The following is a 19,983-nucleotide window of genomic DNA, read 5'->3' on the forward strand; positions in this document are numbered from 1 at the left end:
CCCAAAGCTGCGCTCGCTGCCCTAATGGCATGGGACACGCGCGTGTCCTCCGTCTGCACACAGCGCACCTGGGAGCCTGGGAAAACCTGTGCTAAAGCAGCTTTGCTCCCTGCCCTGCATGGCACGGCTGGACTTGGGCCAGGACAGATCTGCGCACTTCCACATAGGCTTCAGGGCTTTCTGTTTCCTCCATGCTGCATTTTCCAGGCTGTGGTGACACAGGGACCAGCCCAGAGCCTGGGAGGCATTTGCTGAGCTCCCAGAGAATGCAGGGGCTCCTGGCAGCTAACAAGCACTAACGCCTGCTGGGCAAAACCCTTCGCCAGCCGGGACCATGGGGGTGAGTGGGGAAACACTCGGGGAGCAAATGCAGAGCCGCACCACCATGGACACCCCAGCATGTCCCCTCCAGCAGCACCTGAGGGTGACAGGCAGGGAGGAGCTGGGGAACCCGGCGCTGCCGCCCCAGCGCTGCCAGGGGACAGATGCGCAGCCCCCGGCAGAGACGTCTGCCTCCCTGCCACAGCCCTTGTGGGGTGGCACGCTGCTCCCGGCAATCAGCCCCCATCCCGGCTCGCCAGCCATCAGGACACCCCAACTCACAGACTAAATACACTGTTGGCTTTAATAAAATAGCCATGAGTACAGATACACCCGTATGTATATATGTATCTATATACACACACACTTTATATATGTATATGTATATATATATATATATATATATATATACATACACACACACATATATATATAAAACATGCATGTGCATACCCCGTGCTACGTTGCATGGCAGTGAGTGGTGGCACGCGGAGGACCGTGGGGGCGGTCGAGCCTCAGGGCTGGCCCAGCTTGTGCAAGCTGGGGCTCCATCTCCAAACGCTGCCCCCCCCAAGCCAGCACGTGCCCCTCCGCTGGGGAGCTGCCTCATCCGCGGCCCCGCGTGCGCCGGGGGGAGCGTCCGCGGGTTCAGTCCGAGTGGATTTTGGGGCAGAAAGCAGCGGTTGGGGCGCCCCTGCCCGGCGCGGCAGCGGTGTTACCTGCGGGGCCGCCCGCCCTAGACGTCCTTCTTGCCCCTGGGGGCCAGGAGCCGTGAGAGGCAGTAGGGGACGAGGCCGACAGTGGCCAGGGGCACGGCTGCGCTCTTGCAGAAGGAGAGGAGGTAGAAGAGCAGCTGCGCGTGGGCCGGTGGCTTGAAGGCGTCGAAGAGGTGCAGGACGAGGAGGGAGGCGGTGGCGCAGCCCAGGCGGAAGGGCAGCGGCGGGGGGCCGCGGGTGGCAGGGGCAGGCGCGCGGGCGTGCAGGGCCAGCCCCAGCCCGCACAGTGCCCCCAGGTTCCTGAGCAGGCTGGCGAAGGGGGTGGTGTCCAGGTGGACCCACTCGGGGCGGGCACACCACCGCTGCGCCTTGGCCAGCGTCCACAGCAGGTCCACCCCCAGCGCCCGCAGCAGTGCGTACAGCCCCAGGGCGAAGCCCAGCAGGAAGGCGGTGACGGCCAGGTACCAGCGCAGGCTGGCGCTATAGATGGAGCGGACGTGCTGGAAGGTCTCGGCCACGGCCATGCCTGGCGGCAGAGGGGATACGGCTGTCAGCACCCGCCCAGGAGCCGGCGGCGCGGCACAAGCGGCACAGCACGGTGCGGTGTGGCATGGCATGGCACAGTGGCACAGCTGGGGACGCGCTCACCTGAGATGACCCCCGTGATGACCTGGTGCGGGAAGTGGGCAGCGATGAAGATGCGGGACAGGCAGACGCAGACCTGCACGGCCCAGAAGCCCGTCCAAAGCACCGTCCACAAAACCCTGCAAAACCCAACGGCTGCGTCAGCGCTGCGGCCAGTGCTCACGGGCCGGCGGCAGCACCGGGGCCAGCCAAGCCGGGGTTCCCTGCCTGGTGCCCACTATAACACGCATGTGCTCTGGGCCCCACTGTGCCCTCGGTTGTCAGAGCACCCTTTGCCCTGCACAGGTGATTTCGGTGCATGGCTTACCAGTACTTGAGCGTCTTCGCCTGCTGCTCCCCGGCAGCGATGGAGAGCAGGGCAGTCACCATGACGTAGTACACGCCGGCGGCGCCCATGGCATGGCCTGAGGGACTCCCTGCACAAGAGCAGAGCTCCGGGTGAGACCCCCCCCTTTGGAGCAGAAACCACGAGCTGCCCTGTGCCGGGGTGCCCAGGACCTGGGGGACTGTGTCGCCAGGGGGTGCAGCACAGCATGGTGCAGCACAGCACAGTATGGTACAGTGCAGCAGGGCCAGGGCTTCGGGAGCGACCGCCAGCTCCCAGCCCGTCCACGGGGCAGAGGACAGGGCTGCCCTTGCCGGCACGCGTTGAGCACGCAGGGCACACGAGTGCAGCCCGCGCCGCCCCCCCCTGCCCCGTGCAAAGCTCCCCGAGCACTGTGGCCAAAGTGCAGCCAGGGCAGCCGGGGCAGGAGAGGCCAGGGGCTGCGTGGCAGGCGCTGGTGCTGTGCCGCGGGTCAAGGTCCCTGCGCGCCGCCGGCCCTGCGGGGGCTCCTACCGGGGCCGGTCTCGCAGGTGAGCGGGAACTGCTGGATCTGCGGGGCCGAGGAGTTGTGGTAATAGTCCGTCTCGTGCACCCACCAGTATGGCCTCTCCCCGAAGAGCAGCCTGGAAGGAAGGCAGGACCCGGGGCTGCCGGAGTGGGCACGGGCACTGGCACGGGTGCGGACGCGGTGCGCACCCCAGCCAGCTGCTGGCATCAGCAGCAAGTGGTGCAGGGCATCCCACCAGCACCGGCAGCAGCGCGGGGCTGATGTCGAGCAGGCGCCGGCTGCCCCGGCCCCGCGATGGGGCCACTCACCACTTGAAGATGAGGTTGAGCCAGTCGCCGATGACGGCCACCCAGAGGAGCCGGATGCCCACGGGCCGGCAGAAGTGGAACCAGAGCGGGAAGAGGACGAAGAAGGTGTTGCGGAGGTCGGCCACAAAGGAGACGAAGAGGAACCAGTCCTGGGAGCCCTGGAAGCGGACCTGCAGCTGGTGCGTGGCCCGGACGCCCGCGTCGTGCAGCAGGTTCATGCCCGCCTCCATCCTCGGCTGCCCGCAGCCCTGCTCCGGCTGCCCCCGCGTCGCCGCTGCCGTTTTATATCCGGCAGCTCTTGTTTGCCGCCGCAGGTCACTCGTCCCTGCGCTGATCTTTGGACCCAGAACCACTTTTGCCAAAGGTGCATCACTGGGGGGTTGTTACAAACATGTCAGGAACAACTTACGTAAAAGGGGAAAACGGCGTGGGGGAGCCGGTGGGGAACGCGTGGCGCTGGGTCCCGCAGCCCCCTTGACCCTCCGCCGCCCCCGCCGGATCGCACGTCCCTGCGCCGCCAAAGCAGCCCCGCTGCTCCCAGCCCACCCCAGCGTTTGCTCCCGTGCAGGGAGGGCGAAGCAGCTGCAGCTGGAGACGGGAGCGGCACGTCCCCCTCCGGGCGGGGGGGGGGGGGGGGGGAAGCTGAAGCGCGCTGTTTGGGAACACACGTCCTCTTAAGGCGGTTAATCGATTTAGAGACCTGCCCTACGGCATTTAACGGTAAAAGGCTGGCAGTGCTGTGGCGGAGCCGCAGGAGTGAAACGAGCAGTGCGGGGGCTCCGGCAGCGGTGGGAGCAGCTGCCCCGGCCTCTGCTCCAAGCGCACGGGGCGCAGCATGCACAGAAGGGGGATTACTGCAACGCAGGCACCCCGGCCGCTCCGCTCGGGATCCTCACCCGCGACCGGCTTTGGCCAGTGTTGAGGAATTCAACAAACTTGGCTCCAGCATCACAAGTAGTTTTTGAGATGGCAATAAATTCTCCCTGAAAGATTTCACTGCAGGAAATGGGCAGAAGGTGCCGGGGGTCTGCAGGCACCAGCCCTGCTGGGGGCAGGGGGGGTTGCAATACAAAACTGGGGCCACAGCCAGGGGGGAAGAAAAGAGGAGACAGGACCAGCAGCCTCCTTCCTCCCCGGCTGGGCTGGGGCCGAGAGCCACGGGCTGCTGGCAGCCCTTCCTCTCCCGCGCCGCCAAGGGCAAGGAGGGAGGTCGGGTGCCCTGGGGCTGGTGGCCGGCGGCCCTGGTGCTGCATGGGGCTGGCGATGGAGCGTCCTCGTGCCACGCTGCATGGCCACGGAGCATCCTCATTCCACACACAGCATCCTCGTGCTGCGCGGGCAATGGAGCATCCCTGCCTCGTGCCGCGCTCACGGCCACCCTGGGCCGGGCGACGGAGACACCGCGTGGGGCTGCGCTTCCTCCATGCTCACAGCAGCTCCTGCCTGTGCAAACTCACCCCCCTCCAGCGGACGGGGCTGCCGGGATGCATTGCTGCCCCCCGTGCTCTGGTCAGTGCCAAGCCAGGAATGAGGCGGCTGCCGGCGGATGCTGCTTGCTCTCCCTCCTGCACCAGCGCTCTGCCGTTTGCCGGCACAGGCAGAGTCTGCTGGCGAGCCCCAGGCAGGCCTGGCGCCGCGGGGATGGGTGCCGGTTCCCACGGCCCTGGCACTGGGCACGTGGCCGGTGGCACCCGGACAAGGGTCCACGAGCTGAGCGTGCCGGGCAGCAGCCAAGGCCGGCACCCGGGGAGCCCGCCGGGTACAGCCGTTACACATTAACTGCCTTGTTTGTCCCCTCTTTTCCCCACACGCAGGGGCCCAGAGGGCTGTGGCGACGTGCCGGTCCTTGACGCAGTGAGGCCTTGCACAGAGCCGCGGGTGCAGCGAGCTGCGGTGACGCCCAGGACCCCGTGGAGCCGCGGCCACCCGCTCCAGCCAGTGGGAGCCGTCGAGGTCCCCATGGTCCACCAGCACCTCCAGCTCCACCGGCGAGAAGCAGCAGCCAGGGCCAGGCACGGCGTGGAAGATGAGGAACGACACTTGAGATGGCACCAGACTGCAATTAGATTTCATTTCTTTAAACCTGAGATAGGCACTACACAGCATTTGCTGCTACAGCAGAGGGATGGCGTTTTTTCCCCACTTTCCTCCTGCAACAGACTCAAATTTGGCAGTTAATAGAGAGGGCAATGCATGCTCCCATCTGGCAGCATGCCAAGAAGGTTATGCCTCCCTTTTAAAGGGCACTATTTAAAAGCAATGATAACAAGCAAAGTTATTGTACAACTGGAAACTGAGACAACTTCATTACAAAAATGAAAATAGGGGACAGAACAGTCAACTCAGTGCCTTTGACTGTGTCTCCTAACCCCATCCTATAACATCAAAGCCTGCTTATATTTTGGAAACCGTCATAGGTGAACAGGGGGAAGTTTGGCAAACAGGAGGCCTTTTTGGGCAGGCATGCAACAGAGTTGATTTCACAGGCAGTAAAGTCCTGCTCACTGGTGAAAAACACGCCGTCATGTGAGTATATGGAAGGGTCCAGGTCGTAGTAGTTGTAAGGTCTCAGGAGAAAGCCAACAGAGTTTCCCACCGTCACAGTGTTGGGAATATCCTCGGAGTGTGGGATGTGAAGGAAACCAGTGGTTACCCAGGCAACCAGGTCCTAGGCAGAGAAGGGAGTTACACGGCTGATTATTTCCGGAACCTACAGCTGGAATGACCGAAATCTGCACATAAGCCATGGAAAGTTATAGAAAGAGCAGGAAGGGACCTTCTGAGGCATCCAGCCCAACCCACATTCCCACACTCTGAGCTCCTCCTTCCTGGGAAAGATTTCCCTCCTTTCCCCAAAGACCTGCCTGCTCCACCAGGCAGAGGGACCTTTGCTCTGATCCCCCTGGCCAATCCCTATCCTTGTGGAGATTTTCCTCACATTTTGCTGGTATTTCTCCATGAGTGGAAGTGAGCCCCCACTCTGGATCTGCATGCTCCGATCAAAGTGACGACCAGATACACAGAAAAGGGGTGCTTGAACCCACTTTCCTCATTCCCTGAGACTCTGCTGCTCTCCCAGCTGAGCCCACTGTCCTGCGAGCAATGCCTAGGATCACTCGGCTGGTCTCTCTGGGGCAGCTCCAATGCTCCCGCTCAGCCCGTGGCCAGATATTACAAGCTTCAGCACTGCAGACCCCGGCTCACCTCGTTGGTGATTGTTTCGTTGTTGATGAAGTCAGCAAAGGCGACAGTGGGTGTCCACGGGTCATTCTGGTTGTAGATACTGGTGCTGGTGGGTTCCTCTTCCTTTCGCCTAGTGACAGCCAGCTTGTACCTGAGGACCAGAAGAGAGATGGGAACCTCTTGTGGCAGCTGCAGGCAAGGGCAGGGAGATGCCATTCCCAAGCAGACAGCGCTAGGACCTGCAAAGCTTCTTACAAGGGTGACCAAAGGGACCCTTGATGATGGGAAGGGGGACAAGGGGTTTGTCCTGGAGTCCAAGGGACAGTGTATGCCGTGGGCACCCATCATAGGTGAAGCAGAAACCCATTCTAAGGAAGGGATGGCAAAAGCATTGCCAGGGTGCTGAAAGCCCAGGGAGCACACAGGTAACAGCCCCCTGGAGCAGGGCACAGCTAAACGCTACTCCCCGGAGAATCTGCAGATCTCAAGACTTTAACCCCAGTCCAAGGGAGCGTCTGCTAGGTCCACGCAATCTGGAGAACCTGGCATCACTGTTAGGAGAGCAGCCTGACCTTGCCCAGCTGATGGCCCTCTCCATGGAGCTGGTTTCGGGCACATGTTCCCCTGCAAAACTGACAATCTGGATCCTGTAACCACGCTGGTGACCCCACTTGTTTTTGCTGTTGGCTGCAAAGTAGATGTATCTGGGCATCTTTGACTGGTGCTGGAATGCAGCCTGGTCCTCTGTGTCCAGGACTTTCTTGGTGAGCCGTGGCCGCTCTATCTGCTGTTCTGGGCTCCAGGGGGCCCGTGCCATCTCAAATGCCATGTCATGGGCCACCAGAGAGTTTTTCACCCCTACAAAGCAAAAGAAAGCCACTGAGGAGCTTCCCTGCAGTCCCCTGCTTCCCACAGACAACTGCAGTCAGGGCTTGTTCTCCCCATCCTCCCTTCCGCACCCCAAGTTCTGAGTGCTGTTTTCTGCATGTGAGAGCAGTTGCTGCTCTGCAGCTCCATGGCAGCATGACTGTACATTTATCTAACCCAGACACCACCACTCTGGGGCATACACTACTGCCCACGCAGACTCTCGCCCTTTCTGAGGAATCAGAAGATGGAAGTCCCATCCCAGTGCAGAAGAACAAGTTTGCTTCCCAGTACAAGCCCAGCCTAATTAACCCAAGCACCCGATGGCCCAGCCATTGCTGTTCTGCTCATTAGCAAGCATCCTGCAAGCAGGGGAGCACTGCAGAGAACACAGGCTCCAAGCACATTTGCACATCACAGAACTGGAGCAGTTCTGTGCAGTTCAGGTCTTTCCACAAACAAGGCTCGTCAGCCAGAGGCTCAGACCAACAGGAGAGGCATGAGAGCAAATAAGTCTGGGGATAAGATGGGCAGGAGCTGGCTGAGAGCACTCCAGGGCCAGGGCCAGCATGGCAGTGCCCAGGGGGAGCTGGCAGAGGGGCCTGTGCTTGGCCCCCCAGCCGCCAGGTCAGGCAGGCCAGCTGCAAACCGCTGCCAAGCTCCCCAGTCTGGGCGGGTGGCATAACTCCCTCACACGTCCTGCTCGCCTCTGTCCCATGCAGAGTTTCCTAGTTTGCATAAAAGCCACTTCAGAGCAGAACCTCTGGCCATCCCAGAAGATTTGACCAGACCCTTGGGACTTGCTTGTGCTACAGAGCCAGCAGGACTGGAGTCCTGGGCCAAGACCTGCCTGAACATGCTGCAATGGAGGTCAGTGCCAGAAGCCAAAACCTACAGAAAAATATCCACACCCAGCAGCCACCATGGTTCTTGCTTTCTTCCCTTTTATGAAGTGAGCAAAACTTCTAACCCCACACCTTCCTTTTCAGTGATAGCAGTGATAGTTGGATATTTTGCCTGCCTTTTCCATATTTTTCCATTTTTGCAATCCTCTGTCCTGATCCAAGTACTCAAACTCACCCCAAAACCACACAGAACAGTCTTTAAATTTGTGTTTCCCAATGATAATAGAATTGGGAAATTTTTTAAATATATGACAAGGGCATGTAGCAGATGCTATTTCAGCAGGATGGGGAGGACAGGGCACATTTGTGACAGAGGTGCAGTACATAAATGGTGGCGTAAGATCTAATAAACTGCAGCGTGTGCTCCAGTTGCTGCTGTGAGCAAAGGATGCCTCGCACCCCTGGCAAAGTGCAGCATAGCTGAGCTCGCAGCTGGCTGTATGTTCACAACTGGCTGCCTGCCCAGGATCTTACTGCTTTGCCTGTAGCTCCAGGAATAGAGCAGCTGGCTGTCCAACCCGCACACAGCCAGCAAGAACAATTGGAAAAAGCTGTAAAAAGAAACAGGAATGCGAGCTGGAAATCACATCCACCCCAGCCAAGCAGCCTGATCAACTCAGATTATCATTTGGTGTTCAGGACACCTGGGTGTCAGAAGAGGCTAAGGAGGGGCAAGGTACCAGAGGGAAAAAATCCTGGCTTCCGCAGAGTCACAGAGGTGTCAAGACCAACAGAGCTGGGACAGGGACTGTTTGCCTGCAGGAGCCTGGGCCAGAGCACAGGACCCAGCTCATGCGGGTAGAACCGGCAGAGCAGAAGTGCCGATGCCAGCGACCTCGCAGCAGACTGCTTCGGGCTGCGCGCAGAAGAACTGACAATGCAGGAACCACAGGCTTTGGCAACCACCTCCGTCCTACTAATGGGCATGAGCTGGCCATATCACAGTGCCAGCTTTATCCAGCCTGGGAAGCTGCAGCCCTACATGGAACTTAGGGATAACTGCATGGGACAGAGAAAGTAGAACCTCCCCCCCACATTACAACAGTTTTCACTGCTCTAAGAACAGAAGAGAGACAGCTGTGTCCTGCTCCACACCTGGAAAGAAACGCCTGTATAAGGTCCACAAGATGCTCAGTATTGGGGGTATAAAAATATTAAGTAAGGACACAAAGGAAGACAAGACCCAGACCTACCTCCCACATCCAAGTCCACTTTATAGTTGATGGAATGGGTGTGTATTGTGCCCAGCGTGTGCTCCCAAACCCTATTGCCGTATCTCAGACCATCCCCATGCAGGAAGGATGAGCTCATGTACCCCGTGGCCTGGACTTTGGCTTCAATGGCCCCGTTCTGGTAGAAGATGAAGTCCCACACGTAGTCATAGTTGTCCAAAGTCGCAATGGACCGAACAATCAGAGCAGAGTTGACCAGTCCCCCATAGTAGAAGGACTGCAAGTTGGAGTAGTGGCGCCTCAGAGGGGAGCCCAGGTTCTGCTCAAAAATGCAGAGGGCATTTTTACCAATTCTGGAGACCTGGGATTGAGCAAGGTAGTGCACATCCATGTAAGTTGCTGAATACGGACAGTCGACACCTCGCACCAAGGGAGAGCTGAAGCGCCCAATGCCAAAGCTCCCATCCATGTACCTCGTTGACATCCCTCCAGGACAGTTGGAGCCATACACTGACAAGGCCTCTTGAACACTGATCTCATAGGCAATCCTCTCCCCCTGATATCTGATGTCAAACAGGCGCATGCCTGTGTTCACGCTCATCCCAAAGGCAAAGCTCCAAGCCTGGAAGACAACGTGGTTGTTCCTGACGCTGTAGCGGGGACCCTGGGGCTCATACTGCACGGGAAACATTGTGGCAGGAGGTGCTCGCGGCTTCATGGATGAGAAGTCCCCGTCCCGTGGGGCTTTCTTCACCTTCTCCACACTGATGCGGCCCTGCACATAGGCGCTCTCCAGCTGCGCCATGTCCCTGTAGTACTGCCCATTGTAGAAGACTCTGCTCACCGCCCACTGAGAGATGTCCAGGCTGCTGTGGTCCACCAGCACCTCCAGCCCCACGGGGTGCAGGAAGAACCCGCTCACGTTCTGAAACACGATGAACCATGACCTACGGTCTCCAGACTGGAATCCGCGGGGGGCTGCGGTTTGAAACGCCACGTTGGTGCCATCATACTCAAACACTTCCTTTAGGAAGGTTGGGGCTGCAGCAAATGCCACCGTCTTTAAGAACATTCCCACTTGCTCATACTCACTGTCCAGCATCGGTCTGCAGTGATATGGCACTCTCCTCCCATACTTCTGCACCGTGACGTCCCGGTGGTACGTCGGCGTTGGCAGCGGACCCACCACATACTCCGTGACGTTGGGGTCCGGCTGGTTACCGAAGTACAGGACAGCCAGCGCTTCCCGCGTCGGGCGAGCCCCCCCGCCATCCAGGAACCGCAGCACCTCCGCCTTGGCGGGGACCTGCATGTCGATGTAGGAGATGCAGTTGTCGGAGGGCAAAGCACGCGAGGCGTCCACCAGAGGCACCCCGAGGTTTTCCTGCAGGTACCGCACCACTTGGACCATTTCTTCCGGGGTCAGATCAGCAAAAACCAGGCTCTGGCTCCTGGACCCAGTCTTCTCCACATTGCGGGGCTGGGATTCACAGCTTGCTGATTGCCTCCCCCTGCTCAGCAACATGCAGGAGAGAATGAAAATTATCACTGCAGCCCCGACCAGGAGAACGTAGGGGAGTCTTGGGTTCATCTCTCCAAGTGCAGAGACAGTTTGTAGGGTTTGGCTGCAGCATCCAGAATACGGCTCTCACAGGCAGACCAGACTCTAGTCTTGCTCCTGACCGTGGGTGTAAAGGCATCACTTACGAGGTGGGGACGAATCCTGGAGCTCACATGTGACTCAGTTCCCAGATCACAGGTCCCAGCCAGTTCAGCCTGTTTCCTCCCCACCGCAGACACGCTAAGGAAGTGAGCTACAGAGCTGATGCTTGACTTGCTCCCCAAGTTACCGACTGGTTTCTCCATTGCAGAGAAAACACCAGGAAGAGCCTGGGCCTTGGTCTGCCCAAGGGCCTTTGCTTCTCCCAGCAAGGCAGCCCATCCTGCCTCATGCAGGCACAGATTCACCAGCCCTCACCTTTAGCACCATCGGCACACCTGCATTCAGCTGATAGGACACAACGCCCAGTTCAAAACACAAACTCCGCTGAGCGAGCAACCCGCCACCCTCCCTCCATCGCCCCTACTCCCGCTGTCAACAGCGCACCGGCTGGTGCTGCGCCACAACAGTGCATGCACGCTCCAAGGAGCGGTGTCGAGGCACAGGCTCCGACACCACGCCTGGAGCCAGGTGCAGGGCACAGGCTGACGTGAGCGCGGCACCGCTGCTGGGGAGGCTCAGCAGGCCTGACGCCTTCCGCACATGAGGGCCCTGGGATCAGTTTCTCTCCCAAACAGCCTGCCGAGGCTGGCACTTCGGGTGCCTCTGCACGGTCTGTTCTCGCTGTTGCCATTCTCACTGCCTCCAAGTCTTTCCCACCCCTAAGGGAAGAGGCCTGGCTGCTCCGGTTCTGGCTCTGGCTGCAGGCAGACTGGCAGCAGCTGGGGACTGCTGGCCGAGACAGGAGAAAGCTCCCTGGCGAGAACAGGCAACGCTCGGTGAACCCTGGGCAGCAACTGCAAGCCACAGGCTGCATCTGGAGGGGCTGCAGGAGGAAGAGCAGAGGCTACACAGGCACTACCAGGCGAGATTTGTCCCCGTTCAGCCCTTCTTCCTCCACCCCAACACCACTGCAGCTGACACGATCCCTGGACAAGAGCCGAGATGGACAAAAACAGTGACCTGCAGGAAACAGTTCAGCATTCCCACCTGCACAGCCCAGGCAGCTCAAGAACCCTTCTCTGCGCAGAGCTGCCTTGGCAACCAGGACGGCACCAAGCAGCCCTTCCGAGGCACCGCGCAAGGACGCGGGGGGCTGGAGGCTGCCCCCCTGCGCCCGCGTGGCGGTGCAGCCGCTCCGGCGCTGGCCGCTCTCCGCCGTCCAGGCCAGCGGTGCCCTCCCAGGAGCGGCAGGCCCAGGTCTGCCCTCAGCTGCTCCTGGACCGGCCCACCAGCTTTTGCAAGCTTGACCCTGCGCGGCCCCAAACCAGGCCCAAGCTCTGCGTGAGGCAGCAGCCAGTGTTACGCTACAAGCATTCATGGACGGCATTCTAGCCAGAGATCATGGTCCAAGCACTTTGCACTCTTCCGATGCATTAGAGGCATAGGAGGAGGGGCCGGGCTGGGGCTGAAGTCACCACTGCCCTGGCTACCACTGCTATCAAGATCATGTTAATTTAACAATTTATGTTTTCATTCACACTTCCATCCAGGAAATACTTGCCCATTTTCCCCGCAGGTCCCATACCAGCCTCAGCTCAGGACATACAAAACCTGTAAGGGAGAACGATATATTTTTGTTGTGCTGCAGTTTTGTCTTTCCTGACTTGCTGAACTTGTGCATTCTTTAGGGCTCTTCAAGCACCCTGTATTGCCACTAGTCTCAGTGCTCTGGATGAGCATTCTCATTCCCTTGATAAATGGCACACGTCTGGGATTTTACACAAGTCGTCCCAACAGTACTTTGCTGTAGCCAGGGCTCAGGGTCTGTAAACAAAACAGGGAGCCAAGGGACACAGCAGTCACAGAAGAGGGCCTTGCCACCATGCAGGAACCGTGTTTTAGCATGTTTTCAAGCCTTGCTTACAAGGGGGGAACCAATATCAGCCCTGCTTCTAACCATAATGACAGTAGCAGCATCTCAGTACAAACACCACTTCACACAAAGAACGTGTGCCTAGATCGAATGCTTGCACTGGAGTTAACTGCAGCTTAACATATATAGGTTTCTGATTGCTCTGCACAAATCCAGCAGACAGTGTGCATTACTAGACTGGCATTTCTTCTTGGGCTAATGTTCACTACCTACTAGTGATCTCTTTGGTCCTGTGCAGATGTAAAACTTTTTTCTACCTTTTACATGAGCAAGGTTTCAATAATAGACATCTAACACTGTCTGTCTATGCTCTCAGCATCACCACTGCCCTAGCAGTTTGCTGAACTGCAGTTACAAGAGTAGCCTTCAAATAGGAAGCAAAACTGAATCTTTCACCCCAAACATCCTTGAGCCTTCCCAGGGGCAGTCAATGTCAGCACTTAATTGTTTAGTCCACCAGATGGTGCAGCAGAGAGCTGGTCCGCAGACTGAAATAGCTCTTCTGCAGGGATCCACTGCCAGAAAATATGACTGTAGCAGCAGGGGAAATTCACTGGCTCACTGCAGTGGCTTTGCAGTCCGAGTCTCAGGATCCAAGTTACAAGTGTTTCCACAAAAGAGAAGCAGGAATAGAGCTGCACAAGTTCAGCCCCGGAGCACACCAGTTCAGCTGCCCTGCTTTACACTGGGCAATCGAGACATAGGAAGGGATTTTCCCAAGTTACAAGGAGAGAGTGCCAGGAGCAGCACCAGACCTAGCAAGAGCAGGCTCACTCATCCAGCCCTGCAGACAGGGGTGTCTCTGCCCTGTCTGCCTGGCCATGCTTCTGGCAACACACACGGTGCCAGCTGTGAGGCCTCAAGGAAACGCAAATGTTTTTCAGCTGCTACCTTTCATACTTTCCCTGGGCTGAGCAAAGAGCTCCTGGACAATTCCCATTGCATTCAACTCTGTGCCTTTGACAGACAACCTTATGTGTAGAAGAGTAATTTTGCAGTGAAGGAGGAGATTAGGAGAGGGAAAAAGCAGGGTTATGATGACAATTATGAAGAGCTCTACAGACTAGGAGGCCAATCCCCTCCCACAGCTCTGTGGCTTATCGATATAATGACCCGCATTAAGGAAGACAAGACCCAGACCTACCTCCTACATCCAAGTCCACTTTATAGTTGATGGAATGGGTGTGTATTGTGCCCAGCGTGTGCTCCCAAACCCTATTGCCATATCTCAGACCATCCCCATGCAGGAAGGATGAGCTCATGTACCCCGTGGCCTGGACTTTGGCTTCAATGGCCCCGTTCTGGTAGAAGATGAAGTCCCACACGTAGTCGTAGTTGCCCAAAGTCGCAATGGACCGAACAATCAGAGCAGAGTTGACCAGTCCCCCATAGTAGAAGGACTGCAAGTTGGAGTAGTGGCGCCTCAGAGGGGAGCCCAGGTTCTGCTCAAAAATGCAGAGGGCATTTTTACCAATTCTGGAGACCTGGGATTGAGCAAGGTAGTGCACATCCATGTAAGTTGCTGAATACGGACAGTCGACACCTCGCACCAAGGGAGAGCTGAAGCGCCCAATGCCAAAGCTCCCATCCATGTACCTCGTTGACATCCCTCCAGGACAGTTGGAGCCATACACTGACAAGGCCTCTTGAACACTGATCTCATAGGCAATCCTCTCCCCCTGATATCTGATGTCAAACAGGCGCATGCCTGTGTTCACGCTCATCCCAAAGGCAAAGCTCCAAGCCTGGAAGACAACGTGGTTGTTCCTGACGCTGTAGCGGGGACCCTGGGGCTCATACTGCACGGGAAACATTGTGGCAGGAGGTGCTCGCGGCTTCATGGATGAGAAGTCCCCGTCCCGTGGGGCTTTCTTCACCTTCTCCACACTGATGCGGCCCTGCACATAGGCGCTCTCCAGCTGCGCCATGTCCCTGTAGTACTGCCCATTGTAGAAGACTCTGCTCACCGCCCACTGAGAGATGTCCAGGCTGCTGTGGTCCACCAGCACCTCCAGCCCCACGGGGTGCAGGAAGAACCCGCTCACGTTCTGAAACAAAACGAACCAGGTGGTCCGATCTCCAGACTGGAAACCACGGGGAGCTGTTGTCATGACTGCTAAACTGGTTTCGTTATATTCAATTACTTGATGCATGAAAGATGGAGCTGTGGGGAACACTTGACTCCTTAAAAACCCTGCAATCTGTTTGTATTCAACAGCCAACGTTGGTCTGCGGTGGTACGGCACCTTCCCCCCGTACTTCTGCACCGTGACGTCCCGGTGGTACGTTGGCGTTGGCAGCGGACCCACCACATACTCCGTGACGTTGGGGTCTGGCTGGTTACCGAAGTACAGGACAGCCAGCACCTCCCGCGTCGGGCGAGCCCCCCCGCCATCCAGGAACCGCAGCACCTCCGCCTTGGCGGGGACCTGCATGTCGATGTAGGAGATGCAGTTGTCGGAGGGCAAAGCACGCGAGGCGTCCACCAGAGGCACCCCGAGGTTTTCCTGCAGGTACCGCACCACTTGGACCATTTCTTCCGGGGTCAGGTCGGCAAAAACTAGGCTCTGGCCATTGTCGGTGTCCTCCTGCTCCAGGCGCTGGTGCTGGCAGATGCTGGGAGCCCTTCCCCTGGTCAGCAGCACGCAGACCAGGGCAAATATTGTGGCCAAAGCCAGAACGAGGAGGATGAGCACGGCTTTCATGTTCATCTCTGCTGCAGATTTTGCGGCTTTTAAGAGAGCTTCCAGAGCAGGGTTTCTAGCTGCTGCCTCTGTCAGTTTATGCTGCACTGGATAGATTAGTACAGAAAGTACAAAAGACTGGGAGAGGCTAGGGGAGGAGACCTGAAATTCGTGGTGACCAGAAAGGGCAGCTCTTCGCTCTCAGCTGCAGTGTGCTCCGTCTTCCTCCAAGAACAGTTCCCTGAAAGAACTAGTGGAGATGCAGGGTCAGTGACTCAGACAAATTTCACATCATTCGGTTACTTTTTCAGTCCAACCCGACTTCCTGAGGCTGCCTGTAAAAATGAAGATCATGTAGTCAGCCTGAGGTGGCTGGGACCATTGTGAAGCTCTTACAAGCTGAGAACTGCTGCCACACTGTAGAATTTCACCTCTTTACAACTCACCGAATTTCCTTGTTTATCAGGCTGCTTCCTTGTAAACACTCTCCCTGGCAGCATGATTTCAAGCTAGTTAAGAGTTGCTTTCTTTAAAAAAAAAAATCTTCCACATGGAAGCCTTTGCTGAAAACACATCCATCTGTGTAGTAGTAGAAAAACTTTGGCAGGCATGGAGAGATGTAGTTTGGGATGAGATTCAGGTCCCACTGCACAGTGAACAATTAGCTCTTAGTTTGCACCTTTGAATAGCTATTAACCAGTTAGTCCCCCCAACACTCCACTGAGACAAGATCAAGCAGCTTTTGTCTCTACCTCAGATGCAAAGATGAACTGAGGTGCAGCTTCTGAGAAATTCCCTCAAGGACCAGGACAAACACCCCAATCTCTGTTCTGCCTTTGGCATCCAAGCAGGGATGTGATGGCAGTGCCAGGTATCACTATGCTGCCAGTCTACCCTGCTCCCCAGGCTGAGCTGCCACCTCCAGGATTCCTACCAGTCAAAGGCTGTGAAAACTGCTTTCAGCCATTGTCATAGATGAGGTCTCCTTACTGGTTTCACAGCACTCTTGAAGGGCTGAGCAGAAGGCGATGGCCAGGCAACAGGACTCAGTACTCTATTCTGCCACAGGGTAGATGCTTGGGGTGAACAAGATGCACAGCTTTAGGTACAATCCCTGCCTGTCCTTGAGCTGGTACTGAGAAGCATAAGGAATGCAAGGGAAGCAGGGCTAGAGATTCAACATGACATTTCCACTCCTGCTGCCAGCCTCACCTCACCTCACCCTGGCCTTCCCTTTCTCCTCCCATCAGAGTTTCTTGGTGGGAGACAGGCCCTCCTCCCTTGGTACTGCCTCAATTTCTTCCTCTGCAGCTGATCTTGCCCTGGACTCAGTCTCTCCTCACTGTCCTCCTGCAGCACTTACCAAATACCACACTGGTAGGCAGAAGGCCATGTTGCTATAGGACACAGTCCATTATCCTCACCACCACTGGCAGCCCTCAGACTTCTTTAGCCGAGGCTGCAGCTGTGAAGACAAGAGAAACGCACGCATGTTCACTTCATGCCAGCAAGCACCATTCCTGCCTCACTGGCAGTCACACCAGCGAGGCCCATGTGAACCACAACAGTCAAGTTACATGGCCCCTTGGTGACACAGAGACAAGCAATGGGAAGAGACAGGGCATGAGAAAAGAGCCTTGGTTACAAGGGATGTAACAGCTACAGGTTTCAGAGGTACGCTCCTCTCATCAACTTGCAACCAGCCTCTAATGGCAGAGTAAGATATCTCTAAATAGCTCCAAATTAAGCAAGGAAACTTCGACTTTCAAGTCAGTCTCTCAGTCTGAGGTCAACAAGGCTTCCAGGGTCACTTGGGGTTAGGCTGGAGAGCAAAATTCCCTTTCGGTGCAAGTCTGGTACATGATATCCCATCTTACAAATAGCGCAGAGAGAAGAGAGGGAGTGCTGTTGCCCCAGTCGAGCAGATTAGCAGCAGAGCCAGGACACACCTCCTGCCTCCTAGAAATTCAACAAGTGTTCTGCTGCAACAAACACCTACACAGCTGAGCTGAGACTGCTGCAGGAACCTCTGAGACTGCATGTACAATGTCCACGTTCACATTTCCTTAAAGAAGTACAAAAGAGCAGATCTCTTAGTTTTGACTGCTCCTTCAAACTTTGTCTTTTGGTTTTACGTCACAAGTCCCTAACAGTCAAGGCACAGGCTGCAATTAGAGAAGATCTTTTTCTGAGCAGTATAACAGTGGTTTAAGAGAACTGGATAAACTCCATAGGCCTTACTGCCCCACAAATCGTGACTCAGTCCTACAAGTTGCCTGTGAGATGTCTGAAAATAAAGTATGGGAACATTGTTATTTCTGTGCATGTCTGGTGTTTGAAACAGAAGGAAAAAAAACATAAACCCTAATCTATAATGACATCCCTATGACAAACAAACCCACAGCACACACCCCAGGTCTTCAGGATACATCTGGCACAAATGAAGTTCTTTCTGTGCTGCCTCTGCCCCATTACAGGATATGGGCCACGGATGTCACGATTAATACCACATATTATTTAATACCATCTACTTCTGTTGTACTTTTAAAAACAAAGACTTTTAAAGCATATTACAAGCAACACCAGAATCAACCTGCATTCTATGGGAGCTCTGTTTCACAACAAACAGAACAACCCTAAATACACCTCCATCTTGCAGTAGAAATTTCAGGAAGCACAGTAATTAATTGAGTTTGCTGAGCTGGGAAACCTGTGTCAACACCTTAGTGATGAAAAGTGATCAGGGATCTTTAAGGGCCACATGTACCACTGAACTGCTTGAGTACCTTCTCTAAAAGACACTGCCTGAAGCAGCTTAGAGCTAACCTAGAATTTAAAAAATGACAGGTCTCACTAACAGCAGCTAACTTGTTTATGATGTGTTTGGTGCACATACCTCTTCCCACACCTCATCCCACCAGTCTGATTAACCCATGACTCTGTCCCACACCTAACACGGAGAGTTCACATCCTACTGATATTTATTTTGGCCACATGGTTGCTTTTAGGTACTGCCCATCCATACTTCTTATATTTGGTAAATTGCCCACATCTCCCAAACAGAACAGGGAAGGGAGGAGTTTGCTGTCCTTCGCTCACACAGAAGGGTAGAGATGGCAAAAATAGTCTCTGAAATTTACAGGAAGCAAAACTAAAGACAGACATCTTGCAGCTGAGGGAAACTCAGAGTCAGTGACTGCCAAGCAGGTGGGTAAAGAGTACAGTACAAAGTACCCCTCACCAGCAGTCCTGGCATTGGTATGTCTTAAGCATACCCCAAACCAGATCTCAGACTTTGGAAAACTCCCACTCCCATTATTGCATCTCATGTGGTCAGCTTGTGTAAAACAGAAGGGTGGAAACTGCTTGAACCTTATTCAGGCTGGCTGTGTTTCTGGCAGTGTTTGTGTCTGCGCACAACTGCTGTGCCTTTATTCTCCTCTCAAAAGCTTTAACAGTAACTGCACTTAAGCTGGGATGTCTCAAGAAGCTGAATTCAAGCTCTGATGGCATGTTGCCGCTTTTGGAGAGCAAAGCAGAAAAACACTCCACAGAGACTGAGGGGTGAAGATCGCAGACAACAAATCCTTCCCTGGTCCTGTGCATGAGCCCATGTTCCCTATCAACACCTGCCAACACAACTGTCTTGGATGCTCCTTCTTTCCGCAGAACTGCTGGCACAGGGCACCTGGGTATTTTATTTCTTCTAGCTGTGGTGAGGAGGTACCCCTCATGCCGCACCATGTTGGGCCCTGTCAACAACAATCCTCCTGAGCTCTGGCCCCAGGGGACCTGTGTTTTCAGCTCTATTCCTGCCTTCCTACGAGCAGCTTGGACACCAGCAGGACTTTCCCATACCACAGGAAGCACCATGCAGCAGTCAGCCCTGCAGGACGTGTCTGTCCACAAGCTGCTGCTCCTATTTCTCAGAGGATGAAGATTTTAGGGCTGGATGAACGCACCCAGGAGCCCAGGGCTCAGCCCAGGCCAGGCAGCGCTCCTCAGACTGGATCAAGGGCCCCACCTAGTGGCACCCAGGTCAGAAGGGGAGATGAAACTCCCTCCATCCAGGTGCACAGTTCTGTGTTTCCCAAGGAGCAGGCTCACAAAAGGGGCCTGGAAACCACCAGCTGGCGGACAAAGTGTTTAGGGAACAACAGTGCTAAACACTGGAGAGCAGGTCTCTGCAACCCAGATTGTAGTATAACAGACACAGACAGACATGGAATGAAAACAAGGACATTCCTCTGGGTAGAGGTGAGGACAGCTTTGATTCGGGGGGATAAAGGACAGGTCTATATTTCCTTGGGCATCACATGCACAGAGGAACCAAGAGAGTAATGCACCATGCACTGAATATATGTACCAGCTGTGGTATTCAAGGTGCCTGCCCCAAGACGATACTGTAGACACCTGCTCAGCAGAGATGCAGCAGTAGCCATGGAGCAGGTTCTAGACTCTTACAGAAGCATCATGCAAATCACATCTGTTTTAACCGAGATGACCTTAGTCCAACACACTGGCTTAGAGTGGGACGGATCACATCAAACCCAAGACCTTGGGCCTACTGTAAGGCATGCTAAAGGAACAGAAACAACCTACAGAGCAGCACACAGTGATTTACAACACAGTCAAAAAGAGAATGAGGACAATGCGGGGAAGGAGCAACTGGATGTGAGAAAGGTAGGACCAGAACACACATTAACACTGCACAGCCTGTCCAAGAGCTCAGCATCACACACAAGGGTCTAGC

At 55.7% G+C, this 19,983-nt stretch overlaps 2 protein-coding genes across 3 annotated transcripts; both read right to left on the minus strand.

Moving 5' to 3' along the window:
* Positions 1–779: 779 nt before the first annotated feature.
* On the minus strand, positions 780–3,255 carry G6PC1 (glucose-6-phosphatase catalytic subunit 1). Its single transcript, XM_067311925.1, has 5 exons — positions 2,824–3,255; positions 2,521–2,630; positions 1,990–2,098; positions 1,686–1,801; positions 780–1,563 (listed from the first exon to the last, which is right to left on the minus strand). Exons 1-5 carry the CDS (start codon positions 3,051–3,053, stop codon positions 1,058–1,060), a joined length of 1,071 nt encoding a protein of 356 aa, XP_067168026.1. The 5' UTR covers positions 3,054–3,255; the 3' UTR covers positions 780–1,057.
* Positions 3,256–4,877: 1,622 nt separating this feature from the next.
* On the minus strand, positions 4,878–16,690 carry AOC3 (amine oxidase copper containing 3). Of its 2 annotated transcripts, XM_013951478.2 has the most exons (6): positions 16,594–16,690; positions 15,677–16,306; positions 13,691–15,565; positions 6,579–6,864; positions 6,028–6,157; positions 4,878–5,491 (listed from the first exon to the last, which is right to left on the minus strand). In XM_013951478.2, the coding sequence occupies exons 3-6, from the start codon at positions 15,255–15,257 to the stop codon at positions 5,207–5,209; spliced, it is 2,268 nt and encodes a 755-aa protein (XP_013806932.2). In that variant the 5' UTR covers positions 15,258–15,565; positions 15,677–16,306; positions 16,594–16,690; the 3' UTR covers positions 4,878–5,206. The 2 variants fall into 2 exon arrangements, with proteins under 2 accessions (XP_013806932.2, XP_013806933.2); XM_013951479.2 differs by lacking the exons at positions 13,691–15,565; positions 15,677–16,306; positions 16,594–16,690 and adding an exon at positions 8,972–10,641.
* Positions 16,691–19,983: the final 3,293 nt, after the last annotated feature.

Source organism: Apteryx mantelli, chromosome 28 (assembly GCF_036417845.1).
Source record: "Apteryx mantelli isolate bAptMan1 chromosome 28, bAptMan1.hap1, whole genome shotgun sequence".
Classification (NCBI taxonomy): Eukaryota; Metazoa; Chordata; class Aves; order Apterygiformes; family Apterygidae; genus Apteryx; species Apteryx mantelli.

Coding starts and splice junctions, on each gene's coding strand:
- G6PC1 (XM_067311925.1), bottom strand. CDS start 3,053: ATGGAGGCGGGCATGAACCTGCTGCACGACGCGGGCGTCCGGGCCACG. Junction 2,099..2,520: donor CACCTGCGAGACCGGCCCCG/GTAGGAGCCCCC, acceptor GCTCTTGTGCAG/GGAGTCCCTCAGGCCATGCC. Junction 1,564..1,685: donor CATCACGGGGGTCATCTCAG/GTGAGCGCGTCC, acceptor CTCTGCCGCCAG/GCATGGCCGTGGCCGAGACC.
- AOC3 (XM_013951479.2), bottom strand. CDS start 10,541: ATGAACCCAAGACTCCCCTACGTTCTCCTGGTCGGGGCTGCAGTGATA. Junction 6,865..8,971: donor AGTGGACTTGGATGTGGGAG/GTAGGTCTGGGT, acceptor TTTGCTTTGTAG/GGGTGAAAAACTCTCTGGTG. Junction 6,158..6,578: donor AGGGCCATCAGCTGGGCAAG/GTCAGGCTGCTC, acceptor TCTGGTCCTCAG/GTACAAGCTGGCTGTCACTA.